General features: G+C 53.6%; 1 protein-coding gene across 4 annotated transcripts in view; it reads right to left on the minus strand.

Moving 5' to 3' along the window:
* Positions 1-14,994, minus strand: part of MAST3 (microtubule associated serine/threonine kinase 3) — an 87,060-nt gene that overhangs the window by 31,543 nt on the left and 40,523 nt on the right. For all 4 annotated transcript variants that reach the window (XM_075902929.1, XM_075902930.1, XM_075902927.1 and 1 more), the window contains 4 exons: positions 6,925-7,013; positions 6,293-6,365; positions 2,733-2,811; positions 1,555-1,712 (listed from right to left, as the gene is read on the minus strand). In XM_075902929.1, the coding sequence (XP_075759044.1) occupies positions 1,555-1,712; positions 2,733-2,811; positions 6,293-6,365; positions 6,925-7,013 (399 nt within the window). The remainder of the gene's footprint in view (positions 1-1,554; positions 1,713-2,732; positions 2,812-6,292; positions 6,366-6,924; positions 7,014-14,994) is intronic.

Here is a 14,994-nt window from a genome sequence, read left to right on the forward strand (position 1 = left end):
ACACAGCAGGAGCTGTAAACAGTTCCCAGTCACAAAAGTGCAGGGGCTGTCAACTAAGCCCAGAAGAGCGCCACCCGAGAGGTGAAAGGATTAATGTAACGCCCCCACCATGCCTTATGAAAATTGCCTTATGAATATGCATAATTCAAAGATGCTGTATGCAAAACAGGGCATGTCACATATCAATCTTATAGTCACAATCTGCTGGAGCTGTACATCCTATTTCTGTGCATGTAGCATTCTTATATGTCAAGTTAGAAATACGAAGTGTGACTCTGTTTGTAGTTAAAATGTGTTAATGATACCCCAGAAACTTAATGACTTGGTGATCAACAGCCAAACTGTGGTTGGTCCTAGAAAAACATGTGTCCATGCCACCTGATACTGGAATCCATCTTGAACCTGATAATTTTCCATGGGGATGGGGGAAGGAACAAAAGTTTCCCACCCCGAGGGAAAGTCTATTTAAGCAATGGGAAGCCACCAGCCTTCTGTCTTCAGCTGGCTTTGGAAAGTGCCTGGCCCACCCGAAGAGGATACAAAAGAACTTTAAAGAAGCTGTAGACTCAAGTCACAGTTAAAGATCAACTCTAATTTGAAGCTTATCCCTGAAATAAGAACAGCTGTTGAGGGTAAGAATTTGTACGTAACACGTTTCTAAGTGGATTAGTCCTAGCTAAGGGTTTTTTATTCATTTTAATTGAGTAGTTTACTTTGATCTGTCTGTTTTCACTCGCAACCACTTAAATCCTACTGTTTGTACTTCATAAAAGCACTTTTGTTTATTGTCAGGACCAGTGTAAATAACTGTTACCGAGGGGGGAGGAAGAAAGGGAACGACCAGTGTGCATCTTTCACTGGTGCAGCTTTCACTCTTTCACTGGTGAAGTGAGCTAGCCTTATGAGCTTTCTCTGTGTAAAACTTTTACACAGGGCAAGATGTAGGTTTTGATCCCTTTTGGGGCTTGGCTTCCTAGGTGCTGAGTCCTTATAACTGACCCCTCTGCGAGCTGAACTGCTTCCTCAGTGTGTGTGTTGCTTCTGTGGCAAGCCCAACTCTGTGGCCAGGCTGGGGGGAGAGAAGAGGATCTGGCCCAGCAGGACAGGGAACCTGAGAGAACAGGAAGTTGACTCTCAGTGGCATGATCAGCACATGGGGAGACAAGCCAAGGGGAATTGTGATTTCACCCTGTCACAGTTAGCCTGAGATTTATTACACTGTGGGTTGGAATCAGATTCCTGCCATTTTCCATCCGTGGAAGCTCTGCAGGGAAATTCTGCAGAACAGTGTCCGTGTAGCAACACACCACGTTTCACACCATCAGCCCCGTGGGCTACTCCAGAACTGCCCACTAGTGGGGGCGTCTTGCACGTGCTTCTGAAGCAGCTGGTGCCAGCCTGCGTCAGACAGAGCGTGCTGGGCTAGCTGTGCCTAATCCAGTCCCAACGACAATGAAATGCCTCCTTCACCGGCACCAGTCACAGTTATCAGGCATAACAGCACACACCCCTCCTTGCACACACACCCCAGGGGCCGCCCGAGGTTGTCTCTACCTTAGGCTCCTGGATCGTGGCCGCAGGCAGGGCGAACGGCGCCCGTCCTCGTCCGTGACGCTCTCCGTGCTGCGGAAATGCTTCGATAGGAAATGCAGCTCATCAGGGGTGGGCTGGTACGGTAGCTGGTGCAGACGCTCCTGGGAGGATGAAGATGACTGGACAGAACAACAAAGGCAAGCGGTGAGGAGACAGCTCAGCTCCTCCAGCGGAGCAGGACGGAAACAGAGCGTCTGTTCGGAGCAGCTGCCTCAGAACCCCTGACTAGCTGGAAATACCGACAGGCAGCCTGTGAACCTGGCTCTTTCCTAACGCTCCCAAACGTGCTGCCCACGAGCGCGAAGAACAGATCGCATTCGCCGCTTCACGCATCCCGCGACCAGGCACTATTCCGAGCTGCCCTGGTCCGCTCTGACCTGCCTCCCAACACCGAGTCCAGAGTCTCTGATTCCCAGTTGGGCTTAAGAGAGGCACCGGGACTGGAGGAGTCAGATGTGGGCGCCAGGGGACTGGAGAAGGTCTCCGGGTTCACGAGGCCCATGGGGAATGGTCAGGAAGACAGTGGAGCGAGCCACCCGACTTAGTTCCCATGTCAGGGAAGCTGAGAAGGGCAAGGAGGCCAGATGGGGCTGGCCTGATCTACCCGTGCCAGAGAAGGCAGCAGAGGGAGATGTCTGCTGGCTCTCTGGGACGTACAGCTCAGGCCAAAGGGCCTTACCAGAAGCCCAGGGACAGGGGCGGCCCGTGAGCCTAAGCAAACTAGGCAGTTGCCTAGGGCGCCACCAGTCCGGGAGCCCCATGATGATGTCACAGGGCACTGGGGCGCCCCATGATTACATCAGAGCCTCTGACAGCGGTGCAGGCAGGGGCGCCAATCGCGCCTTCCGCCTGGGGTAACAGCTGCCGCAGCCGGCCTCAAGCCACTCCTGCCCAGGGATGAGGGGTGGGGAGGGGCCCCACACCAGAGAGGTTCACGGTGGACTGCGGGGACTTGTGTTGTCACAGTTTGTGCACAACGGGCTTTTGTTTGTACCCAGGCTGGATTTCTACTCAAGGAGTGCTTAGATTATTTCTGGGGAACAAGTGAATGGGGAAACTGAGGCAGGCCACGGCCTGCCCTATAACACTCAGCTATTTCAGATTTCCCTCTGCTGCTACAGACGGCTGGAGAGCTTTACCGAGACAGTGGAACTGGGGGTGTTAGTCCCATAGCCAGACGAGGGTAGCGAAGCCAGTGACCACCTTCTGCCATCAGCCCTGCAAAAAGAAACACAGGGTCACCCTGAGAAAGCTGTGTTTAAATGCAAATAAAGGAACACTGAATGCCCAGAGTGCTGCGGGCTGGACCCAGCCTCTCGCTCCGGCCCAGCCAGCTGCACTCCCCAAGCCTCTTACGCCAAAGGTATCCTGATGCCTCCGGACACAAGTAATCACGGCTCCGTGCAAGCCACGCTATGGCCGAAGGGGAACGGCATGGCCAAGTCCTAGAAACTAGGTTAGGTCCCCGGCTGCAGTGCAGGGACCGAGTGTGTCCCTGTGAACGGGAGCTGTCCTCAGCCTGCGAGCGGGGTGACCGTCCCGGAGCGCCGGCAGCCACGGGACAGCTGTACCCTGCGTTCTTCCCGGGCTGCGTGCACATAAAGCCACTTAGGCAGGGGGGAAACGCTCGGCTGGGATTTTAAACTCTTGTCCAAGCTGGGCCCCTGGGATTTTACGGTACTATTCCCAAGGGCGGATGCAAAGGGAACACACGCAGTGGATGTGCCTCCTCCCCGCCCCCTGCTAGAAACACGATGCCAGACATTTAAACCCTAGGATGCTATTTTTGCTGGGAGTGTTTTCTAGCAGACCACGGGCCTGGGAGCTCTGCCGACATCACTGACACCCTCCACCTCCCCAGGCCTCGGTTTCCCCATCTGCCTAACCCAGCTGTCCCGGATCCACAGGACCCGTGCCAGGCCCTAGCTTTTACAGTCTCTTGGAGGAGCCCCTGGAGTAATGCAGACCCCCAACGGGGGCTCCCTGTTTCTTTAGGAAAGGCCACGCAGCCCCACCGCCTTTGAGACCAAGCCCCTGGGTTTCAGCCACCCTGCTTCATGCTGGGACTTCTGCTCAGGAGTCGACCAGAGAGACTCTCGGTTCGAGACGGGGACGTGCTCCAGGGAGGCGCCGCAGACTCAACGGGAGGGCAGCACCCGGAGCCCTTAGCTTAACACAGAGACATGAAGGTGAAAATAGTTCAGTCCAGCCAAGCCAGGGCAATCCACCAGCCAAACCGCAGGCTCTGTCTTCCAGAAGCCCTCCCCTGCTGATCCCCTCCCAGGACCCTGCCTCCAGGCCATTCTGAGTTCTCCCCACCTGCCATAACACTTGTACAGTCACTTCCTGTTTCAGTTGCCCAGCTGGTGCCTCTAGCCATCTGGATCAATTGCAATCAGTTCCTTACGGAGCCTATTCACTGCAGCCCAGCCAGCTGACCCAAGAGCAGATCTGACCCTCTCTCTTCACTTGGTAACAATGCAAAGCACAGAGGGAAACTGAGGCAGGCACTGGGGATGTAAATGGTTAACTGGTAAGCCTCACCCTTAGCAGGCTGCTCCAGCCTGGCAGGGCCCACTGCAGGTACGGGCCTCTTCAGTCAGCTGGCCGGAGCAGCCTCTGTCCTTGGCAGGCCCACCTGACCCTCCCACTGCAGGTGACACGCTGGCTCCCAGGGAGCAGGCCTGCCAGCCCCTGGGGAGCCCAGATTTTGCACTGATGGCTCCCCGGGAGCGGAGCCGGCAGCCTGTCAGCCCGGCTCCCAGGGAGGTAGCTTCACTGCATAATTCAGAGCTCACAGCTGAAGCCTCTGCTTCGCTCAGGGAGGCATAATATTTATTTAAGCTTTAATAATGTTTAATGATTAAACTTTATTAAGAATTTATTTATTTCAGAATTAAGCTTTAATAATGCTTCATTCTCCCTGGACTCTGATGAGAGGACAAGGAGCAATGGGCTTAAATTGCAGCAAGGGAGGTTTAGGCTGGACATTAGGAAAAACTTCCTACCTGTCAGGGTGGTGAAACACTGGAATAAGTTGCCCAGGGAGGCTGTGGAATCTCCATCTCTGGAGAGATTTAAGAGCCGGTTGGACAAACATCTAGACGGTGCTGGGTCCTGCCGTGGGGGCAGGGGACTGGACTTGATGACCTCTCGAGGTCCCTTCCAGTTCTAGGAGTCTATGATTTGCACACTGCAGAGCATGCAGCCTGGGTAAACGCTAGGATTTTTAGCAGTTCCATGGTTCCATTTCTAAATGACCTTTTACATCCCGCATCCCCACAGGACTCGTGAAAAAGTTACAGAACATTCCTGCTTCATCCTAGCAGCTTCCCAGGGTGAGTTACGAGGGTTGGCCAAGCCCCCATCGTAAGGCCACGAGCAGGGCTGATGGATCTCGCCCCCGGAGCTGCTCAGTCTCCTAAGTAGCTTGTGTCGTCACATTTCTGTGTTCCCAACATGAGCAGCTTGAGACTAGAGCACCACTGGCGCTCTCCCAGCTGGCAAACGAGGAGTTAACACCGCCCGTTTCCCGGTTGTTTATTTCTGCCTGTGCACCCCAGTGAGGCCCATGGCACCAACCCAGCAGGGCCTGGAGGGCGCTGTTCCCATCTCTATCACACTGGTCACTTTTCCCGCTGACCTAGTTGTGGATTTCAGAGCAGCAGCTGTTTCGAATCCAGGACACTGTTGATAATCGGCTGAGAAGTTTTCAAGTGGGGCAGATTTGGGGACTGGACTCCCAGCCAATAGCAGCACGAGAGAAACAGAGCTGGGTCTGTTCCCGGAGCGGCAGCGTATTATGGGAACCAGTCACAGACTGATTCAATCTGGCACTGCCACAATGGGGGTTATGCTCAGGACAAGCGAGGTAAAACCCACAGCCACAAGGGCCCTGCCTAAGTGGAGCTGGCATCCCCACTGCGCCCAGGTCCTGTCCGAGCTTAGTTCCTTCTTGCAGTTACCTGTCAGTCCGAGGAGCATGACTGCAGGGTGGTGGGAAATTATCAGCCGGGAAGAGGGAGCGAGACAAAAAGAAACAAGGTAACCGAAACCACTCCTGGGCCTGCTGCCGTTTCTCAGGCTCACGGGTTCCCGTGTTTTCTTGGCTCGTGGGAACTCCGACAGCTTTAGCAGGCATCAAAGCTCCCGCAGTGTCCAACGAGCCAAGGGGAAAAAAATCTGCACCTAGCAGAATGCTGGGGACAAATGCTTCTGCCTTGACCCCCTTCGTGCTGCGCTCTAGTTTAGGAAGGGGCTTGGGAAAGAGGCCTTTGCCCAGTCGGGACTGTGTCTAAACACCCCGCCCCTCCCCAAAATAAGAAGCTCGCCTCTGATACGTTAGTTCTGGCTTGAGTCCGGTGCAAAGCAGGCAGGGTTTGCACGGTGACTCTACCATCGGATCTCCCCGCCCCGTTTACTCCAACCAGGGCAACTCCTGAAGAGAGTCTGATTATTTCACTGCACTCCGCCATGAGCTAATTAAAGAACATGATGAGGACGCCTCCCTCCCTGCCCCCATGCACATTTGCACCCATGAGCACATGCACCATACGGACGGTGCTGTCTGGAAGTGAAAGAGGTAAATGCACCACCTTTTGCCAAGAGACAATCTTGTAAATTCTTTCCCCTCTCAGTCCAACCCTTCTCTACAGGGAGCAGGGAGGCTGAGGGAAGAAGGAAGCAAGCCCCAGCTTACCTGCGAGCAAAGGGAAAGTTGACAGATGTGCTGGTTGAGAAGTTTCGTGGGCTATCCAAAGGGCTGCTCCCGGCTGCAGAGAAAGAGAGAAATTAAAGCAACGTCTGATCCATCCCATTGGCTTGTTGTCTGGGCTCTCGCCAGCCACTTAAGGTTAAAGAGTCACAAAATCAACTGCCCTGCACCGTTTCTACTATTCCTAATAGAAAACAAACCCATTCCTCAAAGATAGGAGAGACCGCACTGGGCGGGCCCCGGCAGCTGCTATAAGGACCAAGTCAAAACATGGCCTCCCCACTCCCACCTTTCTCTGCTGGCCCATGTCATGTGCAGCTGGCCATCGGCAATAGATACAAACCCCAAGTCTAACCTACGCCAGTCCGCAAGGGGCTGACACCCAAGGAACTGCTGTAACAGAAAGGCTAACCCTGTGGGTGCCCCCAGACGCCCAGCGGCCCCGCCCCCAGACGCCCAGCGGCCCCGCCCCCAGACGCCCAGCGGCCCCGCCCCCAGACGCCCAGCGGCACCGCCAGGTTGGGGACCACTGCCTTAGGACCATGTGTCGCCCCTTCCAAGCAGCCAGGGTAAAACCACTACATGCACATCAACTGCACCCCAGGGCTCAGGCCTACCTGTCGGCACAGAGAGCGGGGAGAGAGGGCGGGAGAGGGTTGGAGACGGCGTTCCCACCACCAGGCTTTTCCGGTTATTGCTCCGGCAGCTGGAAAGGGAAAACAGAGCGTGATTGTTGCGTGGCTCCCGCATGCTAAAGCAAAAGGGGGCGCGGAAGCAGACTGGGCTTTAGAAACCACCTCCACGGGCCGAGCTGCTTTTGCTTTACAATCACAGCACCCCGATTCATGTAGGAGCACCCCGCCGGCGCGCCAGCCCCAGAGCTCAGCACAAGGAGCCCAGCAATAGGGGAGAGCGCGACCTCTTGGATGCTTCTGCGGAGGGCTGGCACGGCAACATTCAGCAGCGACGCCCTCGCAACCGGTTCACACGTCCAGTTTCAGCTGTAGTTCAGACACCCAATACCCAGCAAGTAAGAGTATTAAAAAAAAAAAGCCAAAAGGACCTAAAAAGAGGAAGCAAACAAACTGCCAAAGGGTTTCATGCCCATAGTTGAGCGCTTGATGGAAAAGGCTTCTAAATCCACAGTCATAGCCCCCAAACGACATAAATCACTCTTGTTTACGGGCTAACTTTAAACCACTTTGCTGTGAGACCTGGGAGCCAGACATGCCCTCCTGCCAGAGCTGCAGACGCCACTGGTGAAGCTGGATTTTGCTCCATAAAAGCCAGTTACGGCATCTGGTTCCCCGTTCGGCTGCTCTCCGTGTCTGCGTGCAAACTAGGACTCGGGTGACTACCTTCCCGGCCCGAGGTTCCACCTGGAAAGCCTCCTTTAAACAAATCAGGAGCAAGAAACCAAGGGCACCCTAGGGCCAGGACAAGCAGAGAATCCTTTGCTAGCTGGAAAGCGATCTGAGAATTCAGTCCAAGCAAAGGAATCGCTCTGGCATAACCATGGATCAACTCCACGTCTGCCTTATCGCTGCATCAGCTCTTACGGCACATCAGGAAAGCTGACCCTCTTGCACTCAGACCCCTGGGCTGTCTGCGTAGGCTGGATTCCCCCAATAAGTGCCTTAAGGGAGGGTCTCCAACTCCAGGTGTTCAAGAACCATGAGACTGCGAGAAGGAAATCGCAGGATTTTTAAGCCATACGTCTTGGGGAGTCTTTGCTGTGGCTGTTTTTCTTTTTGAGAACTTTCCTGCTGTTTGCCACAGTGCTGGTCCCGGGCCTGGATGACAGAGAAGGGTTCTGTGGTGAGGTGTGCGACCTACTCCGCTAACATTTCACCGCAACAGAAACAATGACACCAAAACCTGAGGACAGGGGATGCAGAGGACACTGAAGAGCCAAACCTGACAGAGCTCAGCAAAAGCACCAAGAACGCTGAGAGTTGGAGATATGGAACCCTAATGACCAAAGATGAGGCAAGACGACTGTACGAACCTGGGACAGGATGGGAAAGCTGGCAAAGGATACATAAGAAATGGGGGGGGGAACCATCTGACCATGCAGGGCGTCCCCGCTATATGTCCCAGATACCTTCCAAAATATGTGGATGTATAGCGAAACAACGTAAAGCGTGAGAATTTTTTTCCTGCGTCTGACATCCGTTGGCACGAATTAGTCTTTTTTTTTTTTTTGACGCACAATATAAGAGAGGGGACCGGGAGGACGTAGAACGCAACAGTTCGTATAAGTGTCAATGACATTAGTGCGGAACCGACATACACCGAGGCGGCGTACAGCGGGGACGCCCTGAACTTGGTGTCAAGAGAACAATAATCGAAGAAGCCACACCAACCAACGCACAGCAAGCAACCATGAAAAGGTACCTTCTACAGGCAGGTGCAGTGATGCTGGAGGTCACACCGAAACCACAACAACAAGCTGACGACAGGTGAGACTTCAAAGCACAAAGCAGTAACAGCTCTACTGGCTGGGAAGAAGTCACGGACACAGAGCAGAAGGCACTCAAGCAGACAAACACCCTGACAAGCACAAACAAGCACAAACACCCAGACAAGCACAAACACCCTGAAGAGAGATGCCTCTCTCTTCCACACCGGACAATGCAACTGTCAACCAGATAATTCACGAGCGTGTAACTCACAGACGGCATGTTCTTTGAAAGACGGCAAAATCAGCGGAGGAGCAGATGCTGGCTCTGATCTGTAGTGGCCACGTTACAACACAAGCTCAGAGCGTGAAAATGAGCTACGGCAATAGAGAAGCGCAAGGACAAAGACACACAGATCAGACTGTGCTTCAGAACCAGTCCAGGTTTTACAGGACCAGGCTGATGATGAAAACCTGGAAGACAAATGATCAAACTCTCAGAAGATACAAAACTAGGGGGCCGCCGAAGGAGCCCAACGGAGGATGCACGGGGTTTATGCTGTGATCGACAACGCTCTGAAGGCAAAAAAGGAGCAGTACAAGACAGGCAGAACTCCTAGAAGAGGATGCCAGAGACGGAGAAAGAAATAAAGGAAAGATGCAGGCAAGAGCAAAAAGTCTGGGGCCAGGAAAAGATGGCGGAAGCACAGAAGGGAGACTTCAAGCAGCTCTACAGTACAGCAAAAGACCTCTCCGGAAGAGCCGGATGATCCCTTGTGATGCCCTTCAGGGACTCTCACAGACAGTAGGGATGTCAAAGAATAGTCCACTATACTATTAACCGATAAGCCGAGGCTCATCAGCTAATCTTGTCGACTACACTCACTCCCCCCCCCCCCCCCCCCCCCCCCCCCGCCTTGCAGCCTCTGTATCAGAGGCAGGAGCCAGTGCTGGGGAGGAGCTGGATGAAAACCCAGTTCCCGCCAGCACCGTCTCCATGGTGCCACCTGCTCCCACAACAAGCACTGCTGACCCAGGCTCCCTGCAGAGAGACAGGCTTCTGACGCAAAGCATCCCGCAAAGCGCCCTCTGTCTGCAGCAGGCCCGAGCTCCCCACGAACAGAGGCTGCTCCGCGGGATGCTTTGCGTCAGAAGCCCGACTCTCTGCAGGGAGCCTGGGCCCACCCTGGGCAGAAGCTGCTTTGCAGCAGCACCCCCTGTCCATGGGGGGCGGGTCTGAGCATCCCACAGTGTAGAGTGGGGAAGGACAGGGCCAGGCTTAATGTGCTGCCCCCGCCCCAGCACAATCTCTCAGCTCCTATTGGCCAGTTTTTGGCCAATAGAAGCTGAGAGATTGTACCAGGGACAGGGGAAGCACCTGAAGCCTCCCTGCTCATGGTTCATAGAGCCACAGAGAGCAGCCAGCTGCTTTGAGCAGTGTGGAGCTGCTCACTGCCACAGGGGCGGGTCATGGTCCGGATTAAAGAGCTTGGCAGGCCGGGTCTGGCCCGCAGGCTGGATCTGACCATCCCTAGACGATCACTGTGATCTCTTCTGGCCTGGGAACCTACGATTAACGCAAGAGTCAGAAGCCAGGAATGGGAACCCAGCGTCAGAGCCAGACTCTGAAGTCAAGAACCACAGGTGGTTAGAACTGGAGTCAGAGGTCAGGAATCAGAGCCAAGAGTCCCAACCAGGTTTCCAAGGGTGAGGCATGGAAGGGGCGAAGCTGGGAACGAGCAGGTGCCAGTATTATCACAACCAGCTGTTGCTTGGCTCGAATACGGATGCGCTAACTCTACCTCTGATCGGGTGGTGGACCAAATCCAGCATCATACTACAGGACAGCAGGGTGTGTTAGGTGGCCCACAGTCAGGCTCTGCTGCAGGCCCTGATCCCTGACCGGGTGGAGAGAAATGAAATCAAACAGGGCCCAACCCTCCTTGCTGTAGAGCGTAACGACATTTGGGATAAAGATAAGACTCGGAAATCCGGAGACTGAACACCAGCTGGCTAAGCAGAGGTGTGCACCCCAAACTAATGGTCATTTACAGGGCTCACCAAGCGGCAGCGAGCCCCGCTCGCCAGCCGCATGGTTCGGCACGCTGCGCATGCGCAGACCACACTGCACGGCTGTGCCGGCTTGTAATCTACTTGCCACGGGCGAGTAGATTACACTAATTGTCGAGCCCTGGTCATTTATACCACATGCCTGTGCTGAGCATGTACGGAATGGCGCAGAGACCTGGCCATGGGCAGCAGCTAGCAAGAAGAGACTGGTGACGGCCCATCGCAGATGGCTGAGAAAGAGGCTACACGCTTCCTGGAAAGACAAAACAAAGGGAAGTGTAAGAGCTACCAGAGCCTGGCATGTTAGAAAATATCACCACAGACAGCTTAGGATATTGGGACACGTACCCCACATGGGAGATGGGAGACACGCTAAGCAAGCCTTGAGAACCCGAGGGAGGGCAGAGAACGTGAGGAAGGCGGGGAAGAACTGGCAGAAGGAGGATGCAGAACACACGGCCATCTCCGAAGAACTAGAGAGCAGCTGGAAGAACTGGACTGCCCGATGTCTGAGGTCAGGTTTTGAATATTTAGGATACACGAGGTCTCAATTCCATGCATCGCTCTGTAAGGACTAGCATTTTACTTTTTTTTTTAAAATAACCTGAAATATTCCTAATTTCACATGACTCGAGCAGCGGGGGTGTGAACACCAATTATCACAAGATTCCTGATACAATTACTCACCGTATCTTGCTGCTTGCACCTGCTAAGAAATCACCCCATGCATGCTATTTGTCCCATACCTTACGCATTTCTTACGTGTACAAGCTGTAAAGTTCTTACATTGAAATTCAGTTACAATTAGACAGGACTGTGCTGCACTTTAAAGACTAACAAGATGATTTATTAGGCGATGAGCTTTCATGGGCCAGACCTGAGGACGTGAGTCTGGTCCACAAAAGCTCATCAGCTAATAAACCATCTTGTTAGTCTTTAAAGTGCAGCATAGCTCTGTCTTTTGTTTCAGCAAGACCCACACTAACACGGCTACATCTCTATTACTATTCCAGTTACAATTAGTGGTTCCAGGCCGAGTTCCCTGTAAACTGTGCACTTGTGCGGCCACTCAGGATATTCCAATGCTGCCCAGCTGATGAAAAGAGAACCCACAGCTGGGGTCTTTGTTTCTACTGGTGGTGCACATTCACACATGTTTCAGTGCACATAAAATTATTCCACACAAAGAAAGGACCGATTAGAGAGAACATTGGTTCCAGGCCTCCCTCCATTTTGCTGAGACGGGGACACCATCAATGCTGGGCTGAACCTCTGAGTGCACCCAGTCCTGAGAGCAGGAGAGTAAGCACAGCACGAGGGCTGGGCCTGTGAGGACCCTGTGACGGCGCGCTGGGGTTTTCCCCATCTCCTGCACCCCCGTAATGGCACAGTCAGACTCCACCAGCCAGTAGAATAGAGGGAGTTTATTGCTTCTCCAGGATACAGCACAGCACAGATGTAATCTGGTTACAGGGCAGGCCTAGGATGCCTGAGCCCCCCTTGAGATGGGGGAGCCTGGGCCCCTAAATCCCAGCCCATTGCCTAGGCTGCTTCCTCCATGATATCAGCCAGAAACCTAACTCACTCACTTCCAGCCCTGCCCCCAGCCAGGGCTCCACTCCCCTTCTTCCCATTGTTCTGCTCCCTGGGAGGTAACTGGTCAGACAGGTTCGAAGCCCCCTTGCGTAATGACTCACCTCCCGCCCTGCTGGGCCGTGCTGCAGCCAGCAAAGGTCACTCACAACCCACTGCCCAGCATAGCAACCAGCAAGGTACCCCCACTACGTCACAGACCCATCTGCAGAATACGGCTCAGTCTCCTTCAGGACCTGCTCTAACAAACAACTTCCCTCTTCAGCAACAATGGGAGACAGGCACATCCGACTCCAGAATGCCCTTACAAGGATTCCTCACGACTCAAATCGCTTTTATTCTAATGCACACAGGAGAACACGTTTCACCTCCAGCACCAACGAGGTGCTTCAAATGCTTCGTAAGAGCATAAGAACAGCCAGACTGCGTCTGACCAAAGGCCTATCTAGCCCAGTATCCTGTCTGCTGACAGAGGCCAATACCAGATGCCCTGGAGGGAGTGAACACAACAATCATCACATGATCCCTCCCCTGTCATCCATTTCCAGACAAACAGAGGCTAGGGACACTATTCCTACCCATCCTGGCTAATAAGTATTGATGGTCCTGACCTCCATGAATCTAGCTAGCTCTTTTTTGAACCCTGTTAAAGTCCTAATCTTCACAACATCTTCTGGCGAGGAGTTCCACTGGTTGACTGTGCGCTGAGTGGAAGAAAAACTTCCTTTTGTGCTTCCCTGCACCACAGAACTGTGTGGCCAGTTTAAAAAGCTGCCTTTCTGTGCCTCTTAGAGACAGACAAAAATACATGTAAGTATCTATGAGCTTTCATGGGCAAAACCCACTTCTTCAGACGAGCTCGAGTGCTCACCTGCAGAAATGGGTTTTGCCCACAAAAGCTCATGATACGATATATAGATATTTTGTTTGTCTCTAAGGTGCCACAGGACTAGTCATTGTTTTTAAAAGTTACAGATTCACACGGCAACCCCTCTGAGATTTTTCAGTGCCTCAACAGAGATGTGTGGTGTAAAGAGCACACAATGAAACAGTCTCAGCAAGACGCTCTGATCTCTTCTCCTCTCCCACTAAGCAGCATCAGTCTGTGCTGAGGGGCCAGCGACATGGCTGCTTGCTAGCGAGACTGCAGGCCGTATTTCTGGACATAGTGAATACTTGTTATTTCACAAGGAATAAAAAGCAGCACGCCCTCAGAGCCGCACGGAAGCAGGAAAGCACAATCGACAGCGTCACATGAACTAAAATTAGAGGAGATTTCCATAGACGGCAGACCAAGGACACATCTTCCGTGAAAACATGAATACACCCGAGAGCCAGATTTAAATAAAGTAGGTCAAACTCTGCCTCCCAGATTTCTGCTACCCAAACTGCTCGGCAGAAAGGCAGTGCAGAATTTCCATTCAAAACTGGGAACAGAAAGCCTCGCCTGGGCACTGAAAAGAATTAACTCAGATGAGCATGAGCTCAGAGCTTCCAAAGAGAGTAAAGAAAACCAAGGAAGCTGGGAAGACCCCCTGTGGGGTCCAATCGGGAATGCAGACAAGTTATTGACACCAGGAATTAGGGACGTTAGCGTTTATTTGAGGAATCCTGTAGCCGCAACCGTTCTTAGCGGTTACTAAAACGCTCCTCTCCCCAGGAGGGGCTGCCGGTGCGCTGCTGAGTCCACTCCCGAGGATCCCGCTGCCATCCCAAGCTGCTGCCTCTGTAAAAATCAGCTCCCCGCGCAGACCAGCTCCAGCCTGCTGCTTCATGCCGCTGCCTGATACAGCACGGGATGGCAGAGGCCCGTCTGAGCTCCCTGCAGACGGAGGCTACTCCAGCATCCCATGGAGCGGCCTCTATCCACAGCAAGTCTGGGCCCCCTTCAGACAAGAGCTGCTGCCTCGGATACAGAGGCAGCAGTGTAGGACGGCAGGGAGAGCCCTGTTTTTGAACCGGCACCCCACACAGACCAGCCCCCACCTGCCACTGTGCGCTGCTGCCTCTGATACAGAGGCAGCAGTGCAGGGTGGCAGGCGGCTCCCCTGCGTGTGCTTCATTTAAAACTCAGACTGGCAGGCTGGGACTGAGCCAGCTTGCCGGTCCGAGTTTTAAATGCAGAGTGTGTGGGGGGGGGGGCTGTCACGGTTAACTGGGACTGTTAACTGATAAGCAATCACTCATTGGTTAAACAGTTAGCTGGCTAGCCGCCAACATCCCTACCAGGAATAAGGCAAGACCCTGTTTTAGCTCCAGACAGCTAATGTTTAGCAACCCCCGTGCAGCCCCTCCATAACGGCGGTATGTATTCCCACCGCCTCAGTGCACCGCCACAGATGCATCAGTCACTGATTACATCAGCAGCTGCCTGGTCATGAGTCTGTCCTGCCACACAGGGACCTCACCCCACTTGCAAGAGGAACGCCCAGCTTGACTTCACACACACACACCCAGTGTACCCACATGGCTCCATGCCCTGTTATTTTCTGAACTGTCCCCTTCCACGTGGGCGAGCCCTCACCCTGTGCACATCAAAGGAGGGTGGACAAGGAGCCCCCGGAGACTCTACCCCATTTTTCCTACCTCCCTGATCTGCATTTACAATGGCACTTCACGCTCC

This window comes from Pelodiscus sinensis, chromosome 19, assembly GCF_049634645.1.
Source record: "Pelodiscus sinensis isolate JC-2024 chromosome 19, ASM4963464v1, whole genome shotgun sequence".
In the NCBI taxonomy this organism is placed as follows: Eukaryota; Metazoa; Chordata; order Testudines; family Trionychidae; genus Pelodiscus; species Pelodiscus sinensis.